The sequence below is a fragment of the Musca domestica genome, unplaced genomic scaffold (assembly GCF_030504385.1).
Source record: "Musca domestica strain aabys unplaced genomic scaffold, Musca_domestica.polishedcontigs.V.1.1 50, whole genome shotgun sequence".
Taxonomy (NCBI): domain Eukaryota; kingdom Metazoa; phylum Arthropoda; class Insecta; order Diptera; family Muscidae; genus Musca; species Musca domestica.
This window is the reverse complement of record NW_026712347.1, coordinates 3,961,646-3,982,790: the sequence shown is the minus strand read 5'-3', so window position 1 is coordinate 3,982,790 and position 21,145 is coordinate 3,961,646. Positions and strand designations below refer to the sequence as shown.

Sequence of the window (21,145 nt, the reverse complement as noted above, 5' to 3'; positions counted from 1 at the left end):
GCCAGTCGTACTTTCCCCAGGCTGATCGGTCAAATTCTTGCATTTTATATCGAAAAAAGTTGGAACGAAAAGGAACCTTTGATCACGACCTTAAAGGAACCTAAAAATAACTAAACAAACGACCTAGTTCCTCTTGAAGAAGAGCAACAACGACTATACTGCTCCGACCTAGCATAGATAATAGCAATGTTGAGGATATGATTAGATATTTTAGGATACGAATCAGCTACGATCCCGGACCTATTTTCCGCCAGCAAATGAGAAAACGAATGAGAATATAGATCTGCTCAGTGAACTAGATCGCAAAACTATATAGCTTTGGCTTTCTTGAACAGATGCCAGTTCATAGATAATAGCATTATTGAGGGTGCGATTAGATACTTTTAGGATGCTGATCAGCTTCAAACACCGAAACATTAGCAGCCACTCGTCCTTTCCAGGCTAAACACCCTGGGACCAAACTCTCACTGAATGGAACGGGCCAACGAAAAAGAACTAGATGATCGACCTAGTTCATCTTGAAGAAAGGAAAGAGAAATCGGTCATGCATTCTTTTATTCTATTCTTCGAACTATTCTTCTCTTGCCTTCTTGGACAGATACCAGTTCATAGGATGTTGAACAGAACTTGAAAATATTTACCGCCAGAAAATGAGAAAAGGTACGAGAAAATTCGGTCCACTCAGTGAAACGGATAGCACAACTATACAACTCTGACCTTCTTGGGCAAATGTCAGTTCATAGAAAATAGCATAGTTAAGGTTATGATAAGATGGTTAAAGGATACGGATCCGCCACGAAATGGGAAACATTGTCCATCAGCAAATGAAAAAAAGAGTTTGAAAAACAGTACTATGTCCACTGGAAATATTATTTTGGTCAGTAAAAGCTAGTGCAATCAGAATATTTAGTGTTGGATGGTACTTATCTTCAGGATGAATAACAATCTTAAGTGAGGGCTGACTTCACATTTCAGAATATTTAGATTTAAAAGCGGTGATTTAAATATTTAAATTTAATTTGTTTTTGATGTATGAAACGATGTTATCTTCATTCGTTTCGGCAGATCTACCAGTGAAAATTGTACGTTTTGATTCAACAACTTTTAAATTTATGGGACTTGGAGAGATAGGAATGTATAGCGTGTTTGGAGTTTTAGGCGTTACCTGCGGCGAGAAAAATGTTTTTGAACGGGATAGAGTAAGCTCTGTTCTGTTTTTCTCACTGTTTTCAGAAAAGTTATTGTCTTCGGAATGCATTTCGTTAATTACAGGGTTGCCCATATTCGACGGACCCAAGTTTATTTTTTTAAAAAATCAAAGAAAAAAATAAAAATTTGGCGGTTGGCAATGTTAATCATTTAATTTGTTCCGATAGATTTGTTTACATCAATTTTTGAATATGAAATCTCTCAAATTGCCGCCTCTGGCGTTGATGACGTATTGCGCTCTTTTTGCTGCATTTTCCATCGTTTTTGCCAACATTTCGGCCGGAATAGCGGCTATTTCTTCACGAATGTTGTCCTTAAGCTCTTCTACGTTCCTTAGCTTGTTAACGTAAACCTTTGACTTCAAATATCCCCACAAGAAGAAGAAGTCAGGTGGCGTCAAATCGGGCGAACGCGGTGGCCAGTCCAAATCACCACTTTTCGACATCAAACGGCCCGGAAACAAATTCTTCAGAAAATCGATTGTTATGCGACTTGTGTGCGGTGGAGCGCCGTCTTGTTGAAACCAGAACTGCCTCATACGATTTCGACGAATAATTGGCATCACAAAATTGGTCATCATGTCGCGATAACGCTCCTGATTGATGGTAACAGCATGGCCATTTTCATTTTGGAAGAAAAACGGCCCAATGACCGTTTTCGCACTAACGCCGCACCAAACTGTGACTTTTTCGTCATGTCAGAGGCACTTCTTGAAACTCCTGAGGATTTTCAGTGGAGTAAAAACGGCAATTTTGCTTGTTTACGGTCCAATTCAATGTGGAATGGGCTTCATCGGACATGATAATTTTGTTCCAAAATTGCTCGTCATCTTCGGCCATTTCGAAGACTCTTTGGGCCCATTCCAATCGACGAGGCTTGTCCGCAGGCAACATTCTTTGCGTCAATTGAATTTTGTACGGGAACAAATGCGAATAATCCGTTGTAAAGTGGACCGAGCCATGCCCAACTGCTGAGAACGGCGTTTTTGGGATGTTCGTGGGGACCTCTGAACACTGGCTCGTACGGCAGCGATATTCTCGGCCGATCGCCTTGGTCGACTTTTATATGGCCTCTGCGGATTAGAAAGAGCCTTACCTTACGTTTAATGGTAAAAACCTGCTTGGACTGACGCTTCAGACGCGGTATGTCATTAAGCGATGTGACATCTCTGTCAAAAGTTATGGCGTTGCCAGATGGGTTTGTCGAATATGGGCAACCCTGTACAATCTCAGAAATTATTTGAGTAGCAGCGTTTGCTGAAGAATATCAGCAATATTATTTAGGTTTTCCTTTTCCGTTTAGAATCCAATCGAGACTCGAAAAAGTCATCTAAAGACGATGTTTTGTCCAAGAATTCCTTGTATTTTATAAATTTAACCATCAGTGAATTATGTTCTAGGCTGATTTGATTAAATCCAGTACGGCGTGTAATAAATGCATGTCTATTTGTAGTACAGTTGCGTTTAAGTCATTTAACCTATGTTAGTATTAAGATTTGAATTAATAAAATAAAAGAATATAAACTCTCAGAATATCGACCCATAATGTTGGATCCAACTTCCAACTTTATTATTTCACTTTAATAAATTCGACAAAAATTTGAAAACATATTTCTTTGGGACGTGGCCGATTCCACAAGTCGTAGGCCGTTCCCTTCACAACAAGTTTATGGCGTCCCTCAACATTCAAGGGGAACTGAAACACGGTGTCCACCTCAAAGGGTTGATGGTGGTAGATGTGCTATGGTGAAAAACAAAAGAAATTTTTAATAAAACGAAAATCTTTAGCTCCTGACATACCCCATTGTTGTTAATACATTTCCGTTCACTTTCATGGATGTGACGGCTCCACACTTGATATGTCATTGATGTTGGATCGAACAATGTTTCACAAAAATCAGCACAGCTATCGATATTGGTGTTGGCTGCCAAGTGCCGCGATGGTATTTTAATAGTTCGGCTCTACCCTGCGTAGGAAGAATTTTAAAACATTTAAGTTGTATAATTATGTATTATCTTACACCTATGCGATCGGTGGGTTCCACACCTTCCCATGCACAGGGTCCCCAGCCACTAACGGTGACATGACCTTCACTGTAGGCCAATGTTACATTGGTTATGTCAAATAGATCGTGGATTCCGTGATTGCCTGGTATTTGGGGACAGTCGTCGAAAACTTCGTCATTTTCTAAAATGAATTCGTAGAGAGCGAAATATGCAGGCTGGACGGAATATAGTAAGCAGACAATCGAAATTAGAATGATGGGCCTTGGTTTTATCATCACGGAAAAGCTGGCGATATGGAATGAGCTACCGAATTTTAGTACAATGCGCTTATATACTTCGAAAATCCACAAGGGGTGAGCAATAGAGGAATTTAATTGAAAACATTAATTATATTTTTCCTCAATCAGAGGTGCTAAAATTCTAATTGGTTTTACTATTCCATGTCAGATAAAAATCTGAACACATGCTATTTCCGACGTCAAGGAAGTGGACGGAAGAAATCAGCAACATCAGCAGAAATAGTTCGAAAAGTAAAGAAGCGACTTGAAAGAAACCCGCGTCGGAGTGGCCGAGAAATGGCTCTTGAACTGAAAATATCGCAATATTCCATTCGGCAAATATTGAAAAATGAGCTCAGGCTAAAGCCGTTGAAATTCCAAAAAGTGCAAGAATTTACACCGCAACCGGAAGAAAATAGACTCAAAACAGCTAAAGAGTTGCTTCGCTTGGCCGAAAGTGGTGAACTGCCGAATTTGGTTTTCTCCGATGAGAAAACATTTGTTGTCCAGTTGTTTGTAAACAAACAAAATGATCGTGTTTCAGGTCAGCTGAAAATGTGCACCTTCGGTTGGCCAACAGAACTCAAGCGCCGGCCATGATGATGGCGTGGGACGCTATAACAGTCGATGGTCGCTTTCAGCTCGTATTATACGACCTTGGCATCAGAATAAATGCCGAATAATATAGCGAAAATATTCTGGAGGGTGTATTAAAGCCTTGGGCCCGCAAATATTTTGGTCGCAGACCTTGGACATTCCAGCAGGACTCAGCATCGTTGTATATGTTTTTGAGTGCGATTGAGGCGCTGGAAAAATCTAGAGTTGACAATCGAAGAGAGAGATTGGATTCTATTCTCATTTACAAGCATCGCACTTAGCACGCGTCACCCAAGAATGGTTACAAAACGAGGTTCCTTTCTTTTCCAGCGCACAATGGCCATCAAAATCTCCGGATACCAATCCGTTGGACTATTGTGTCTGGAGTATTTTGGAAAGCAAGGTTGGCACTAAAAAACACCAAAGTGTCGATCACTTCGCCGGATATGGGCCAAAATACCACAGAGCAACAATCGGGCAGCGTGTGACGTTTTCATTGGCCGTTTGAAGGCCATAATTTGTGCCAAAGATGGCCAGTTCGAACAAAATCCAAACTTATTCTAAAATTTGATGCTAGTTCCGACATTTTTTTCGTTTATTCAATAAATTTTAAAAAAACATGTAAAAATTTTGACTTTGTGGCAGTGTTTTTTATCGCACCCTGTATTTTGTTTAATTAAATGATCGCAGTCAAAAATATTTTTTTTGTTTTTGTCAGCAAAAGTCAAAATGCAGCTACGATTAATGCAGGTTAACCGAACTTGCAAAATAGAATCACTGTATCGCGTGAGAAAAATCTGTGTTCCGATAATGATCTTACAAAGTTTGTTTTTTTTTTTAAACAATTAAACTATTAACATCTCTTACCGATCAATCATTATGATCTTATTTCAACCCTAGATCTGGCCATGTTCAGGCTATATAACCCCAAAATTGAGAGCAGCTCGAGCATTGAATCAATATTTTTCGCGATGTTAATACAACGTTCAAAAGTGCTAACCTTCCTTGGTTTCTTGCTGCCAATCGCCCTGGTATATGGGACACTCTATGAATTTATTCTGGACAACGATGAAGTTTTCGATAAATGCCCCGACATGCTAGACGGCAAGGGCATACACGATTATTTTGATTTGACCAACCTATCAATAGTGTACAGGGAAGGTCGTGTATTTGTCAGCGGAAGTATGACCTGCAAATGGGAGGGTGTGGAACCCACCGATCGCATTACTGTATGAAACGGAGAAATGTAGGCATTTTGGAAATTAAATTTTTGTTACTCTCACCCTTAGATCAGATCAGAATTGTTAAAATTCCAACAAGGTGGCTGGCAGCCAACCCCAATCTCGGCATACACAGATGATTTTTGCGCCATACAATTTGCTCCAACCTCAATTTTCTTTCCGGTTTGGAGTCGCCACATAATCGAATGGGATCGCAAGTGTATCAACAATTACGGTGTAAGTTAGATGTTGGATATTCTAAAGGATTTAGATGTTTTCACTCTGTCTCCATAGCACATCTATCACTACCGGCCATTTGCTCTCAACACCAAGTACAGCTTTTCCCAAAACATGGAGGGCCGTCACAAAATTGTGGTGAGAAGTGTAGCATATGACGACACCTCGAATCGAAAACGCCCGAAAGAATTCTGTGTTCAAATTTTTGGCGATCTTGTAAAAGTGAAATATTAAGTTTTAAATGCACGATTCTCATAAACAAACAAACTTTTAGGGACCTTCGAAAATGGCAGACTTTTCAGGAAATATTGAAGATTAACTTGTCAAATGTTAGAAATTTTTACAAGGACTATTTCTATTAAAAGCCATGGATTTTTAAATCCAAGAATTGCTTTTTTAAAATATATTTAAGGAATTTCTAGCCAAAAAATAGTGCAGTTTTTAATTTTTTTTCAACAGCTTCTTCCTGGTCAAAAATCTTACAAAAACCCCGTATTGGCTTCCCAGATATCTTCTAATAGTGAAGTTTTTAAAAATACTTTCTACAATGGCCTTTGAAAATCAATTTTAAGATTTTATTGCAGAAAATCGGGGAAATCCTTTCTAGAATAGAGGATTTGTTTTAAAGTCCTTTTTAATGGTCGGTAATTTTTTCAAAAACTTTCTAGACGATTTTTATACCCTGAGACTTATTGCTAAAGAGGATATATATAATTTCATACGGCTAAAACGTGACTCATCGAAATAATCGCATTAGACCCTAGGTCTCTTTGGACCAAGTCGGTTTCAGAACATTCGATCTATGTCCGTCTGTCTGGTTGGCTGGTGTGCACGACAACTCTCGAAGGGAGTATTTAATTTGGTCCAACTTTTGTACATCGTAGTATTATTATCAAACTTAGGTGGAGTTCGGAGATGGACAATATGGGTCCACTCCTTCAGGTACCTCCTCCACAAAAGCTCAACATTTTCACAGCCACCTCCCTACAAGTCATAAATTAGAGATTTTATATAGACCTCCTAGTAACAACACATGGATTTCCTAATAAAGCGTTTTCATTGTTATCCTGGCAATGAAAATCGTAGACTTTTTCAAGAACAATTTTTTCTACATTTCTTGGCAAAACTAAAAAAATTAGCCTGCCAGAACTATTTTTGGCAGAACATGATGTCTTTTTATTAAATGTTTTTTTTTTAAAGGACTAGAAAACTTTTTGGGTTAAAGGTCCTCTAACATTTCATTTGATATATTTATAACCTATACCACATAGTGGTAAGGGAAATAGCATCAAATTTTAGAATAAGTTTAGATTTATTCGCATTGGTCACCTTTGACACAAATTATGGCCGAATGTTGCTCTGCGGTTTTTTTGTCCATTCCCGGCGAAGCGCTTGCTTGAGGTATCCGGCGATTTTGGTGGCAATTGTGCGCTGAAAATGAAGCCAGCAACCTCATGTTGTTACCATTCTTTGATGGCGCGTGCTGAGTCCTGTTGGAACGTCCCAGGTTTGCGGCCAAAATGTTTGCGTGCCCAAGGCTTTAATAAACCACCCGCGAATATTTTCGCGATAATATTCGGCATTTATTCTGATGTCACGGTCGATTAATACGAGTGGAGAGAGACCATCGGCTGTTATAGCGGCCCACGCCATCAGCATGGCCGGCGCTTGAGTTCTGGTGGCCAACCGACAGTGCACATTTTCAGCTAACCTCATTTTGTTTCTTTACAAACTGCTGGCAACGAATGTTTTCTTATCGGAGAAAACCAAATTCGGCAGTTCGTCCTGAGTCCTGTTGGAATGTCCAAGGTCTCCGGCCAAAATGTTTGCGTGCCCAAGGCTTTAATACACACTCCAGAATATTTTCGCGATAATATGCGGCATTTATTCGCATTAATCGACCGTGGGACTAATACGTGCTGAGAGCAACCATCAGCTGTTATGGCGGCCCACACCATCACCATGGCCGGCGCTTGAGTTCTGGTGGCCTACCGAAGGTGCACATTTTCAGCTGACCTCTTTGGCAAGTAAACACGACCATTTTGTTTGTTTACAAACTGCTGGACAACGAATGTTTTCTCAGCGGAGAAAACCAAAATTCGGCAGTTGACCAGCAGTTGACAAGCTAAGCAAGCCTTTAGCTCTTTCCAGTCTATTTTCTTTCTGTTGTGGTGTAAGTTCTTGCACTTTTTGGAATTTCAATGGCTTTACCCCGAGCTCATTTTTCAATATTTTCCGAATGGAATATTGCGATATTTTCAGCTCACGAGCCATTTTTCGGCCACTGCGACGCGGGTTTCGATCGAGTCGCTTCTTTTCTTTTCGAACCATTTCTGCTGATGTTGCTGTTTTCTTTCGTCCACTTCTTAGACGTCGGGCTACGCTACCAGTATCACGGTAACGAGAGATGGTATGAGACACAAAAGATTTATTCACATTTAAATGCTAGAGTGTTCCAACGAGAGCCACTTGTGGTTCTCCAGCCGAATATAAAGAAATCACACTATCACGCTTGAATTCCATCACGAATAACTCTTTTTCTGGAAAATTCTCACCAAAGTGCTTTTGTTCACTTGTAAACAATGTAATGAGCTGTCACTGGAATAATTTTAAAAGATGTCGGACGAGTGGCTTAGAAATGACAGCAGTCTGAAGTTAGTTGCAGTTTTTTCATCACACTCTGTATGGGAGCTATACCCAAATCTGAACAGATCTTGACAAAATTTGATACACATATTTCAGAGCTGTATCTGATATCTGGTACCAACGATTTTTTTGTGGAATGCATAATACGCTTGTGAGGGGCTTTAAATCCCTAAATCGGATGAAGCAGATATATGGGAGTTATAGCTATATCTGAACCGATTTACACCAAATTTGATGTACAGGTTTCTAAGATGAATTCAGTCGTAATTGCCAAAGTTCTGTACATTTGAGCTGATATTAGCCATTTGGTGGACAATAAACCTGATACCGGATAAATATATACATGGAAGTTATATCCTAATTTGAATTAAATGTAAAATAATAATATATCTGAACCAATTTTCTCCGAATTTGATTTACTTGCTTCTAGACTGAATTTGGTCGGATATGCCAAAATTCAGGTCATTTGGACTTATATTAGCCATTTGGTGCACAATTTACCCAAAATCGGTTGAAGATGTATGAGAGCTATATCTAAATCTGAACCGATCTCAATAGAATTTGACAGAGGTATTTTCGAGCAGTGTCTGATGTCCGGTACTAAATATCATTGTTCTGGAGTGCATATTACGCATGTGAGGGCCTTAAAATCTCAAATCGGATGAAACATATATATGGGAGCTATAGCTATGTCTAAACCGATTTTCACCAAATTTGATTTACTAAACTGAATTCGGTGGGATGTTCCAAAATATAGGTCATTTGGACTTATATTAGCCATTTGGTGCACACTTAATCTGAAATCGCTTGAAGATGTATGGGATCTATATGTAAATCTGATCCGATTATCACCAATTTCAATAGGGTTCGTCCTTGGACCAAAAAAATAATGCTTGGAAAGTTTCATTTCAATCGGATAAGAAATGTGACCTGCATTTTGTAAGACGGACTCTGAAAGTGATTCTATGAAGATCCTCAAAAGGGCCTATCTCGTTTCCACTTCTCCGTGTTAGAAAAAAATACACTGAAATAATACCCTTATTTGGAGTAGGGTATAAATACCAAAAAGACCTCTTTTGTGACTCGCTTTGGGGTTAAAATTTCCTGCAAAAAAATCCTTGCATTGCCGTTGGTAATATTGCCAAGGACACTACTTTACCTAAACTGCATGGGTTCCAAGGCATCTAATTCTGTTAAAAATTTATTGTTAATTTTTTTTTAATTTTTATTTTTTATGATCCACGAATCATTTCAGATTAATTTTCTATTTCCTTGTTATTTCTCATTTCAGGTTGGTTCACCATTTTCCCTAAAATTATAAATTAGCTCCACAATCATCCATTTGGGTTTTTGGCAATCAATGGGTGCTTCCTTCCTCTTCATAAACTCAATAGAGGTATGTATGTGAGTTCGCAAATATATCCAAATAAAAAATCTAAAATCCATGGGAAACATAATCCGCAGTGAAACACAAAATAGAACATATCACTCAGTCTACGATAAAACGATTAGCAATGCGATGGCAATAATGTGTGAGAGCGGAAATGATAGCTAATGTTGTGGGTTCTGAAAATTTGCCAAAAAAAAAGGAAAACCGAAAAAATAGTTTTATTTTTTTGAAAACCTTCCATCTCTTCCTCTCTCCCTCCAGCCAGGGATGGAAAATAAATAGCCCATTAATAACTACCTTTTGCGGTGGTAATGGTATCCAGCAATACGCGTTGAACTGAAAGTTGTGCAGAAATAACAACAACAACAATGCAAAGCAATCAGAACGCACAATATAAAAACCACATTGAGTTAATGACCTTTTCCGGTTAAAGTACCCACAACAATACCAACAACAATGAGAGTACAAAATATATATGTGTGTGTGTATGAGAGTGTGTGTGCGTGTTTTTGTGTAAAAGTTGACCCGCACATTCCATTACATTTCATTACGGTGCCATTGTTGGCTACTACAATCACTCACTACTGCCCTCTCTCTCTCTCTCTCTTTCTCTCCATCACTCGCAGAGTGTTTGTGTACGAAGGTTTGTGTATAAAGCTGCTTGAATGAATCTGGACCATATCATAATGCTTCCAACATATAACATGTGTGGATTTCCGTCAACCTGACCCCCTCAAAAGCAAAAAAAAAAAAAAAAATAGAGAAAAAATAGAGAAAAACAAAACCCAAACGCTTTTAATAACATTTCATCTTCACCCCCACCATAGATATTTTAATGAAATTATGACGTCCCCGCATAGTCATGTCTAGCTGCCAGAGTGACAAACGAACTGATCGACCGTCATACTGGTATGTTGTTTTGCCGGAGAAATTACTCCGTATAGCCAGAAATTCAATTATAATTGAAGCGACAATGTTGATGATGGCTACGGCGATGATGGCATGGCGTTGGGTCACTCAAATGGTGGTGGTGTTGATGGCCAGTGTGCCTAGTGTGGTAATGGTTGGAAGTTGTGTATATTTACATGTGTGGCATGTTGGTGTTGTGTGTGGATGAAAAAAACTAATACTTGGGGACAATGTATTAAATTAGCACATTAAATTAAATTTATTATAATCTTAATGTGGCTCGAAATGTAAATGAGATTAGTTTTAAAGAAGAGTATTAATGAAATTTGAGTAATATTTTTATTAGTAATATATATTTTTTTTTTATATTTCTCCAAAAGAGTGAGACGGTTTTGGTAGAGGTTGAGACTTTCTCTGGTACGTACAACAACAAAATTCAAGACGTTCATATTTTTAAAACCCTCAGGCATATGGCTGAAAACGTGCCTCGTCGAAATAACGAACCAAATCCCTTTCAGGACATCTGGAGTCGATCTAGCGATGTCCGTCCGTCTGTCTGTCTGGTGCGTACGATAAGTCTCAGAGAGAGTATACGAATTGGTCCAAACTTTGTACATCGTAATATTATTATCAAACTTAGATGCACTTTGAAAATGGATAATATCGGTCCACTCCTTCTGGTACCTCACCCACAAAAGTTGGAATTTTCCAAAGAAAATATTTTCTTGCACATAAAGAGAAAGGATAATCCGATTTTGCTCCAACTTTGCAAATCCTAATATTTGCATCAGTGCTAGGTCAGGTGCGGAAATCGACAATGTCGGCCCAATCCAAGAAGTACCTCCCTCAATATTTTCATAATTATAACACTTATAAAATGTGATTGTCTTCAAAGTACACACATCACAATATAGTGTGAGATAAAACAAGTAAAAAAGGCCGAATTCTGAATACCCTACACTATTTGGAACAAATTTGGACATTTTCAAAAAATAAAATCGGTAAAAAAATTCTGTTAAAATCCTTAAAATACCGAATACAGCCATTATATTGGGGTCTATACGACGTGGACCTATATAGGCTTTGTTTGTCATAAGCCATTACCATATTCAAATTCGAAACTTCAAATAAATGGTGAATACTGTAGGTAAAATCATCAAAATACCACATATAGGGAGGTACCGTTATATCGGAGCTATACCAAGACCTGGACCTGCATAGACAATTTTCTGTCACAGACTATAGTTCCCATTACGAAATTTAAAATACGTAATTTGAAACTACTCCGATGAGTCATGTCGTTAAAATTATCAAAGTACCGAATATCGGGAGGTACCGTTATGTGGGGGCTACACGAAGACGTGGATATGCACAGATAATTTTCTGTGTAGGCTGTAGTATCCATTACGAACTTCAAATACCAAATTTGAAACAATTTCGGTGAATAATGTGGCTAAAATTATCAAAATACCCAATATCGGGAGGTACCGTTGTGTGGGGGCTATACAAATACCTGGAGCTGCACAGACAATTTTCTGTCACAGACTAGTATCCATTTCGAACATCACATACCAAATTTGAAACAATTCTGGTGAATAATGTCGCTAAAATCATCAAAATACCGAATATCGGGAGATACCGTTATATGGGGGCTATACGAAGACGTGGACCGCCACAGATAATTTTCTGTCTAAGGCTTTAGTATCCATTACGAACTTCAAATACCAAATTTGAAACAATTCCGATAAATAATGTCGCTAAAATCATCAAAATGCCGAATTCGGGATGTACCGTTATATGGGGCTATACGAGACGTGGACCTGAACTTACAATCTCCTATCATAGGCTGTAGCATCCATTACGAATATCAAATACCAAATTTGAAACAATTTCGGTGAATAATGTGGCTAAAATTGTTAAAATACCCAATATCGGGAAGTACCGTTATATGGGGGCTATACCTAAAGTGGACCTGCACAGACAATTTCCGGCTTAGGCTGTAGCATCCATTACGTACTTCAAATACCAAATTTGAAACAATTCCGCTGAATAATGTCGCTAAAATCATCAAAATACCGAATATCGGGCGGTAACGTTATATGGGGGCTATACGAAGACTTGGGCCTACACAGAAAATTTTGTGCCTTAGGCTGTAGTATCCATTTCGAACTTCATAAATTTAAAACAATAATAATTTTGCTAAAATCATCAAAATACCTAATATCGGGAGGTACCGTTGTATGGGGGCTATACGAAGACGTGGACCTGAACTGACAATCTCCTGTCATATGCTGTAGCATCCATTACGAATATCAAATACCAAATTTGAAACAATTCCGATAAATATTGTCGCTAAAATCATCAAAATACAGAATATCGAGAGATACCATTATATGGGGGCTATATATGGTGGAGGGTGGAGGGTATAAAAAAATAGTAGATGATAAAAGTTGAGGTAACAAGTTAAAAGGTATCAGTCGGTTTTGCCGACAGATGTATACCCTCATCCAATATTCGATTATTTAAATATATTTTGACTTGTGTTATGATTATTCAAATCGTTGACCCTCGTCCATTTCGTATCAGACCTAAAAAAATACGATATAAATATTGCGACTTGCTAGATTTGGACTACATCAATTACTTCCTTCACTTTATATGAGATATGTGATAATTTTTAGAAAACGTTAAAATATGCATAAGCTACCATATAGGGTGAGATAAAAAAATTGCAACCAACGTCAGACTGCTGTCATTTCTAAGCCACTCGTCCGACAGCTGTTAAAATTATTCCAGTGATATTACATAGTGTGACATAGTGTGATTTCTTTATATTTGACCAGAAAACCACCATCGCAATATTCCATTCGCCAAATATTGAAAAATGAGCTCGGGGTAAAGCCATTGAAATTCCAAAAAGTGCAAGAACCTACACTGCAACAGAAAGAAAATAGACTCAATGAGCTTAAGAGTTGCTTTGCTGTGTGGCCGAAAGTGGTGATCTACAGAATTTGGTTTTCTCCGATGAGAAAACATTCGTTGTCCAGCAGTTTGTAAAGAAACAAAATTATCGTGTTTACTTGCCAAAGAGGTCAGCTGAAAATGTGCACCTTCGATTGACCATCAGAACACAATCGCCGGCCATTTTAATAGTTTGGGCCGCCAAAACAGTCGATGGTCGCTCTCCGCTCGTATTAATCGACCGTGGCATCAGAATAAATGCCAAATATAATCGCAAAAATATTTGGACCGATATTGTTCATTTTCGCACCCGAACTCGCGCTGATGCAAATATTGCGATTTGTAAGATTAGACCAAAATCGGTTTATCCTTTCTCTTTCTGTGCAGTAAAATATTTTTTGTAAATTTTGGCCAGAGGTATCAGAAGGAGTGGATTTAATTATCCGAACCAAACAGTGACTCGTTTTGGGTATATCGGCTTTTCAATGTATGCACGTGGGTCTTCTGTGTCTCAAGTGCCTGTTTACATTCGAAGCTGACAGTGCTTCTCCTCTTCCAAAATCCTTACACATTCAACAATATTACCATGATTTTCAAAGTAATGCCGCAATATTTCCTAGCGTTTGTTCAAGCGTATATGCAACCATATTCGTTTAGCGAAAGGACAGATAAGTTCTTATTGAATTATGATCTGAAGAGAATTCCCTGTCAAATTTTGTTCGACTGATCCATATGTGTTATCCACGATCTCATCGCATTCCTCCAAAGTTTTCTGTGTTTTGAAATATAAAATTTGGTTTCATATTTCTAACAAAAACATATAGTGTTCATAAGGATTTTCTAACACGATTTTTCTAATTTAAAAAAAAAAATTAAAACAAGCTCTTAATATCCATAACATTTCATATTTTCTTTCCTTCTTGTCATTCCCTTACAATTCCATTTTCATTTATAAATTGTCATCAAATTCAAATGCATGCGAAGCTTGGAATTTGCCAGGACACGTGTCACTCCACTTAGCTTAGTTCATTTCATTTGCCAGTTTATTCCTTCTCCTCTTTCTTTCTTGGGAAAAGTTTCATTTCGTTTCTCCTCTAGTCCTCTCTTTGCGCCTTTTTTTGGGAAGTGGGTTTATTGGAGCAAGTTTTTCTTCCCTGTTTTTATCTATTTGTATTTCATCGTGTTTTCATAGCCAAAGGATATTAGAAGAACACCAGCAGCAACAACAATGAATGAAGCATTTCAGGATAAAGTAAACTATTTTTTCTGTTTTTTTTTCTTTCTTTAAAAGCACCAAAGACAACAAAATGATAGCTCTAATTTTGTATCCGTTTCTTTTTTCGTTTGTTTGCTAAGTTTAAAGAGAAAACACAAAAACAAAATATGGAAAGAAAAATGTGTATCAGCTGGCTAACATCACTCATGGTTGGAACAGAACAATGTCATGGAATCGTCCAAATGAACCTGATGGAAAAAAGTATCAGAAGAGCTTAAAGCAAATTCCATTGTTGGCATAACAATTAGTCGAAGGATTGTCTTTCAATAAAGAGTAATGCCTTCCAAAATGCCCGAGGAAAGTAAAGAACCACAGGGGGTTAAAGGTGTCCATTTTAATATTTATTAAAACTTTAATATTTTCCAAACAAAGTTGAAAGGGCCAACTGAACTTCATTAGAAAGAACAACTGGTGTTCTTTGAAAAGATCTGCTTTGGGAAGACCAAGTGTTCTCCTAAGAGAACACCAATTGACATCCTAAGAGAAAATCAATTGGTCTACCATTAGAAAAGCAACTGGTCTTCTATGAGAAGAGCTCGTCTCTGAGAAAAGAAGCAACTGCTCGTCTCTGAGAAAAGAAGCAACTACTCTTCTCTGAGAAGACAGCAACTGCTCATCTTTGAGAAGAGAAGCAACTGCTCGTCTCTGAGAAGATCAACTGCTCGTCTCTGAGAAGAGCAACTGCTCGTCTCTGAGAAGAGCAACTCTGCTCTTCTCTGAGAGGAGCAACTGCTCTTCTCTAAGAAGAGCAACTACTCCTCTCTGAGAAGAGCAACTACTCCTCTCTGAGAAGAGCAAATACTCCTATCTGAGAAGAGCAACTACTAACTAACTAACTCTGAGAAGACAGCAACTGCTCGTCTCTGAGAAGAGAAGCAACTGCTCGTCTCTGAGAAGATAGCAACTGCTCGTCTCTGAGAAGAAAAAGCAACTGCTCGTCTCTGAGAAGAGAAGCAACTGCTCGTCTCTGAGAAGAGCAACTGCTCGTCTCTGAGAAGAGCAACTCTGCTCTTCTCTGAGAGGAGCAACTGCTCTTCTCTAAGAAGAGCAACTACTCCTCTCTGAGAAGAGCAACTACTCCTCTCTGAGAAGAGCAACTCCGCTCTTCTTTGGGAGGAGCAACTCCGCTCTTCCTTGAGAGGAGCAACTCCGCTCTTCCTTGAGAGGAGCAACTCCGCTCTTCTTTCAGAGGAGCAACTCCGCTCTTCTTTCAGAGGAGCAACTCTGCTCTTCTTTGAGAGGAGCAACTCCGCTCTTCTTTGAGAGGAGCAACTCCGCTCTTCTTTGAGAGGAGCAACTCCGCTCTTCTTTGAGAGTAGCTACTGCTCTTCTATGAGAAGAGCAACTACTCCTCTCTGAGAAGAGCAACTACTCCTCTCTGAGAAGAGCAACTACTCCTCTCTGAGAAGAGCAACTACTCCTCTCTGAGAAGAGCAACTACTCCTCTCTGAGAAGAGCAACTACTCCTCTCTGAGAAGAGCAACTACTCCTCTCTGAGAAGAGCAACTACTCCTCTCTGAGAAGAGCAACTACTCCTCTCTGAGAAGAGCAACTACTCCTCTCTGAGAAGAGCAAATACTCCTATCTGAGAAGAGCAACTACTCCTCTCTGAGAAGAGCAACTACCCCTCTCTGAGAAGAGCAACTACTCCTCTCTGCGAAGAGCAACTACTCCTCTCTGAGAAGAGCAACTGCTCGTCTCTGAAAAGAGCAACTGCTCGTCTGTGAGCAGGCCAACTGCTCGTCTGTGAGCAGGGCAACTGCTCGTCTCTGAGAAGAGCAACTGCTCGTCTCTGAGCAGAGCAACTGCTCGTCTCTGAGCAGAGCCACTGCTCTTTTATGAGAAGAGCAACTGTAACTGTATGAGTAATAAGTAAAGAGTATTTTTTATCTCTCTTATCTGATGTCATCAAATATTATCTCTTACGGTTTATTTATGTCGTTTATCATGTCATATCAAAGACTTTTCCATTTTCCGGTACTTATAGAAACCATTTTCTCCAGCCAAAAGGTAAATAGCATTAAATTAGTGTTAAGCACAGACTTCCTGTACTTGTACCAGGGCAAAACAATTTGTGGCTATGGTCATTGTTTTTGTTGTTGGAGGTGTACATATGGATGCTTCCCTGAGAACCCACAAATTCCCCCTTCAAATAATTACAAGTGGCAAGTGGTTGAACATTTTCGGTAGATTTAAGTACAGACTTGCAGTTAGCACTTAACCGGGAATGAACCATCCAACTAACCAACCCTTGGCATGAGAATAGGGTCTTGGTTTGTTGTTCTTCTTTTTGTTATCAAATGATAATTGTTCGTCTTGTGAGCGTCTGCTCTGAGTCGTCTCCACAATGTCTGTGGCATGTTCCCTTTCTTTTGACCACTTAAGTTTGGTCATTAGTGGTGGTGGCTTGTTAGGTTCGTTCTTTTTTTTTTGTGACCAATAGTTAGTTTTATTTTGGTTTTCTTCTTTGTTTTGACCCTCTTATTCTAAACGACTTATGTGTGTGTGTGCTTTTGTTTTTCAGTTAATCACTCCAACCAACAACAGAAAACGAATTGCTTGTTTTCACTTTAAGATTGCATCGTTTAGTCAAGTATTTCAACTTGACCCATATTTGTTTTGTGCTGGCGCTGGTGTTTCGAATCACCCACCCGAGTAAAACCGCCATCAACACAACAACGACAGCAGAAAAAACGGCACGCAAGTTTTCTTCACGTGGTCATGTGAAAGAGAAAATTTATGTTTTGTTTGTGTGGGGTCAGTTGGAAAATTTATTTTTTTCTGAGGTGTGTGTGGGGGTTTTTTACCCTTCCGTCATTACTTTCATTGAGGTCCGTACTTAACAGGGCATAAAATTAACTTTTAACAGCAACAATGTTTGCAATGAATTACTTTACTTTCTTGATTGAACAAGCATTCAATGGGAGTGGAACACGAACTGAAAGTGGTCAAAAAAAAGTAGGATTAAATCTCAGCCTGTATTAAACTTTAAAGTAACGTTTTTTTTATAGAAAAGTAGATAAAGGATGTTAAGGTTATAAATTATGGCAAGTTTACCAAAATGTCCTTCTATCTTATTGTCTTATGAAGGATCAAAGTTTTCGCACATAATCACAAAAAAATTTAGAAGACATGCAGGTCTTCTCATCAAGGTCGAATAGGTTTTATCGTAGAAAGCCATTAGGTCTTCCGTTTTGGCTGGTTAGCTTTCGAAGACCCTTTGTTCGTCCTAAAGAGAATACTTGGTTATAGGAAAGAGAAAATATATAAAAGTGAAAACAAGTTAAAAAAACAGTAATTTTGGCCGGACCGAACCTTGTATACCCTCCACCATTTGGAACGAATTTGGAAATTTTCAAAAAATAAAATCCTTTAAATATTTTGTTAAAATTTTAAAAATACCGAATATAGCCGTTATATTGGTGTCTATACGACGTGGACCTACATAGGCATTGTTTGTCATATTCAAATTCGAAACTTTAAATAAACGGTGAATAATGTAGCTAAAATCATCAACATATCGTATATAGGGAGGTACCGTTATATCGGAGCTGTGTGAAGACCTGGACCAGCATAGACAATTTTCTGTCACAGGCTGTAGCATCCATTACGAATTTCAAATACGCGTCTCAAACAATTTCGGTGGGTATTGTACCTAAACTCGTCAAAATAGCGAATATAGGGAGGTACTGGTGTATGAAGACCTGGACCTGCATAGACAATTTTCTATCACAGACTGTAGTTCCCATTACGAACTCTAAATATGTAATTTGAAACAATACCGTTATATGGGGCTATACGAAGACGTAGACCTGCACAGACAATTTTCTGTCATAGGCTATAGTATCCATTACGAATCTCAAATACAAAATTTGAAACAATTCCGGTGAATAATGTCGCTAAAATCATCAAAATACCGAATATCGGGAGGTACCGTTACATGGGGGCCATATGAAAACGTGGACTTACATAGTCATTTACGAACCTGCCTACTGGAAAAATAAAGACGTGTGCAAAATTTTAGCCTTCTATCTCAATTCGTTCGAAAGATAGCGTGATTACAACAGACCGACAGACAGACAGACGGACATGGCTAAATCGACTTAGAATTTTACGCTGATCAAGAATGACGAAATGACAAAGTTAATATACCCTCCATAGTATGGTGGAGGGTAAAAAATAAAGGTTTCTAGAGAAATTTTAATAGTATGGTGGTCTACCTATCCAGTATATGATTTCAGAAAGCCAATAGATAATGAAGGTTTTCGATGTCTTAAAAGAACGTTGGCGTGTCTATTTGCCACCTACTGGTATATCTACGCGTTCAATCGTCTCTTTCATCGTCATTTCTTCCTCATCCTCTACAGTAGGCTACTGGTCTTACAGTAGCCAGCACCACTGTTTTCAAAAGATAAGCTCAGACATCTGATACTGTAGTGGCCAGTCAATATGACTACCGGAATGATGAGATCTGACCTACCAACTGATAGAAGCTATTCGGTTATTTTCCTCGAGATGGCTTTTCAGATGAACTTATACAGGGTGATATGAAAAAACCTCCAATCAATTTCAGACTGCTGTCATTTCTAAGCCAATCTTCCGACATCTGTTAAAATTATTCCAGTGACAGCTCATTGTATTGCTTAGAAGCGTACAAAAGCATTTTGGTGAGAATTATCCAGGAAAAAAGTTATTCGTGATGGAACTAAAGCGTGATAGTGTGATTTCTTTATATTTGGCTGGAAAACCACAAGTGGCTATCGTTAGAACACTCCTGCATTTAAATGTGAATAAATCTTTTATGTCTCGTACCATCGCTCGTTACCGTGATACTGGTAGCGTAGCCCGGCGTCAAGGAAGTGGACGAAATAAAACAGCAAGTAAAGAAGCGACTTGATCGAAGCTCGCGTCGCAGTGGCCCAAAAATGGCTCGTGAGCTAAACTTATCGCAATATTCCATTCGGCAAATATTGAAAAATGAACTCGGGGTGAAGCCTTTGAAATTCCAAAAAGTGCAAGAACTTGCACTGCAACAGAAGGAAAAAAGACTCAAAAGAGCCAAAGAGTTGCTTCGCTTGGCCGAAAGTGGTGAACTGCCGAATATGGGTTTCTCCGATGAGTTGACATTCGTTGTCCAGCAGTTTGTAAACAAACTAAATTTTCGTGTTAACTTGCCAAAGAGCTCAGCTGAAAATGTGCACCTTCGATTGGCCACCAGAACTCAAGCGCCGGCCATGGTGATGGTGTGGGCCGCCATAACAGCCGATGGTCGCTCTCCGCTCGTATTAATCGACCGTGCCATCAGAATAAATGGCGAATATTATTAAAGCCTTGGGCTCGCAAACATCTTGGCTGCAGACCTTGGACATTCCAACAGGACTCAGCACCATCGCATTCAGCACCCGCTACCCAAGAATGAAATGAGGTTCCCCGCTTCATATCCAGCGCACAATGGCCACCAAAATCTCCGGATACCAATCCTTTTGACTATTGTGTCTGGAGTATTTTGAAAAACAAGGTGGGCACTAAAAAATATCAAAGTGTTGATCACCACCCGGGAATGGGCCAAAATACTGCAGCGTTTGAAGGTTTCATTAGCCGTTTGAAGGCCATAATTCGTGGCAAAGGTGACCAATTCGAACAAATCTAAACTTATTCTAAAATTTGATGCAATTTCCGACATTTTTTGTAAAATTATGACGTTTGACTTTGTTGCAGTTTTTTTATTTCACCCCATATAGTTCGGTTTTAAAATAATTTTGGAGTCTCTGTATCCCACCTAACAATAATCCCATGTCTCTTGCTTGAGAACGGACCTTCACATAAAGGTTTTCACATAGAATGCCAGAAGTTCTTCACATAAAAGACCAGAAGGTCTTAATATAAAAGGCCTGAAGGTCTACACACATAAGACCAGAAGAGAACGGACCTTTACATAAAACACCAGAAGGTTTTCACATAGGACATCAGAAGTTCTTCACATAAAAGACCTGGAGATCTACACACAGAAGGCCAGAACGTCTTCCCACAGAAGACCAGAACGTCTTCACAGAGTAAACCAAAACATATTTACTTCTATTCCGCAGGTACCAATTCGAAAATCAGCTATATGGGCTTCACTTGCATGCGCAGTGGGTCGGTTAAGAATGCAACTCCACGTCGAGCCGAAGCTCTACCCGCATTTTGGCTATAAATCACAACAATCGCATTGCACCCAAAACAGGGTCATCTCCATAGTCAGTCTCGATCAACAGGTCTAGGGGTTCCTGAAGAGTCTCCGGTCAGACTTCGTAGTCGAAAATACCACCAGTTTTTGTTCCATACAACACGGGACTTGTCTGACAGCCTTATCCACTCCATCTATAAACCCACAAAAGCTGATACAAGATTTACTTTAAATATTCTTAAATATTTTA

General features: G+C 38.9%; 3 protein-coding genes across 7 annotated transcripts in view; 2 read left to right on the top strand and 1 right to left on the bottom strand.

The window, feature by feature from the left end:
• Positions 1 to 21,145, top strand: part of LOC101899274 (mucin-19) — a 465,697-nt gene that overhangs the window by 121,482 nt on the left and 323,070 nt on the right. For 2 of the 5 annotated variants that reach the window (XM_059128458.1, XM_059128460.1), the window contains one exon: positions 9,485 to 9,589. The exons of the other annotated variants lie outside the window; for them this stretch is intronic. The gene's annotated coding sequence lies outside the window, so the exon portion shown is untranslated. The remainder of the gene's footprint in view (positions 1 to 9,484; positions 9,590 to 21,145) is intronic. 5 annotated transcript variants of the gene reach the window in all.
• On the bottom strand, positions 2,779 to 3,490 carry LOC131805334 (uncharacterized). The gene is made up of 3 exons (XM_059128427.1): positions 3,230 to 3,490; positions 3,009 to 3,170; positions 2,779 to 2,949 (listed from the first exon to the last, which is right to left on the bottom strand). Exons 1-3 carry the CDS (start codon positions 3,488 to 3,490, stop codon positions 2,779 to 2,781), a joined length of 594 nt encoding a protein of 197 aa, XP_058984410.1.
• Positions 4,986 to 6,034, top strand: LOC101888250 (uncharacterized). The gene is made up of 3 exons (XM_059128461.1): positions 4,986 to 5,319; positions 5,380 to 5,547; positions 5,605 to 6,034. The coding sequence occupies exons 1-3, from the start codon at positions 4,999 to 5,001 to the stop codon at positions 5,779 to 5,781; spliced, it is 666 nt and encodes a 221-aa protein (XP_058984444.1). The 5' UTR covers positions 4,986 to 4,998; the 3' UTR covers positions 5,782 to 6,034.

What these genes read in the sequence shown, in the direction of transcription:
- LOC101888250 (XM_059128461.1), top strand. Translation starts at nt 4,999, where the DNA reads ATGTTCAGGCTATATAACCCCAAAATTGAGAGCAGCTCGAGCATTGAA. An exon ending in AACCCACCGATCGCATTACT is followed by an intron (nt 5,320 to 5,379) that starts GTATGAAACGGA and finishes TCTCACCCTTAG; the next exon opens with ATCAGATCAGAATTGTTAAA. An exon ending in AGTGTATCAACAATTACGGT is followed by an intron (nt 5,548 to 5,604) that starts GTAAGTTAGATG and finishes CTGTCTCCATAG; the next exon opens with CACATCTATCACTACCGGCC.
- LOC131805334 (XM_059128427.1), bottom strand. Translation starts at nt 3,490, where the DNA reads ATGATAAAACCAAGGCCCATCATTCTAATTTCGATTGTCTGCTTACTA. An exon ending in AACCCACCGATCGCATAGGT is followed by an intron (nt 3,171 to 3,229) that starts GTAAGATAATAC and finishes TACGCAGGGTAG; the next exon opens with AGCCGAACTATTAAAATACC. An exon ending in AATGTATTAACAACAATGGG is followed by an intron (nt 2,950 to 3,008) that starts GTATGTCAGGAG and finishes TTTTCACCATAG; the next exon opens with CACATCTACCACCATCAACC.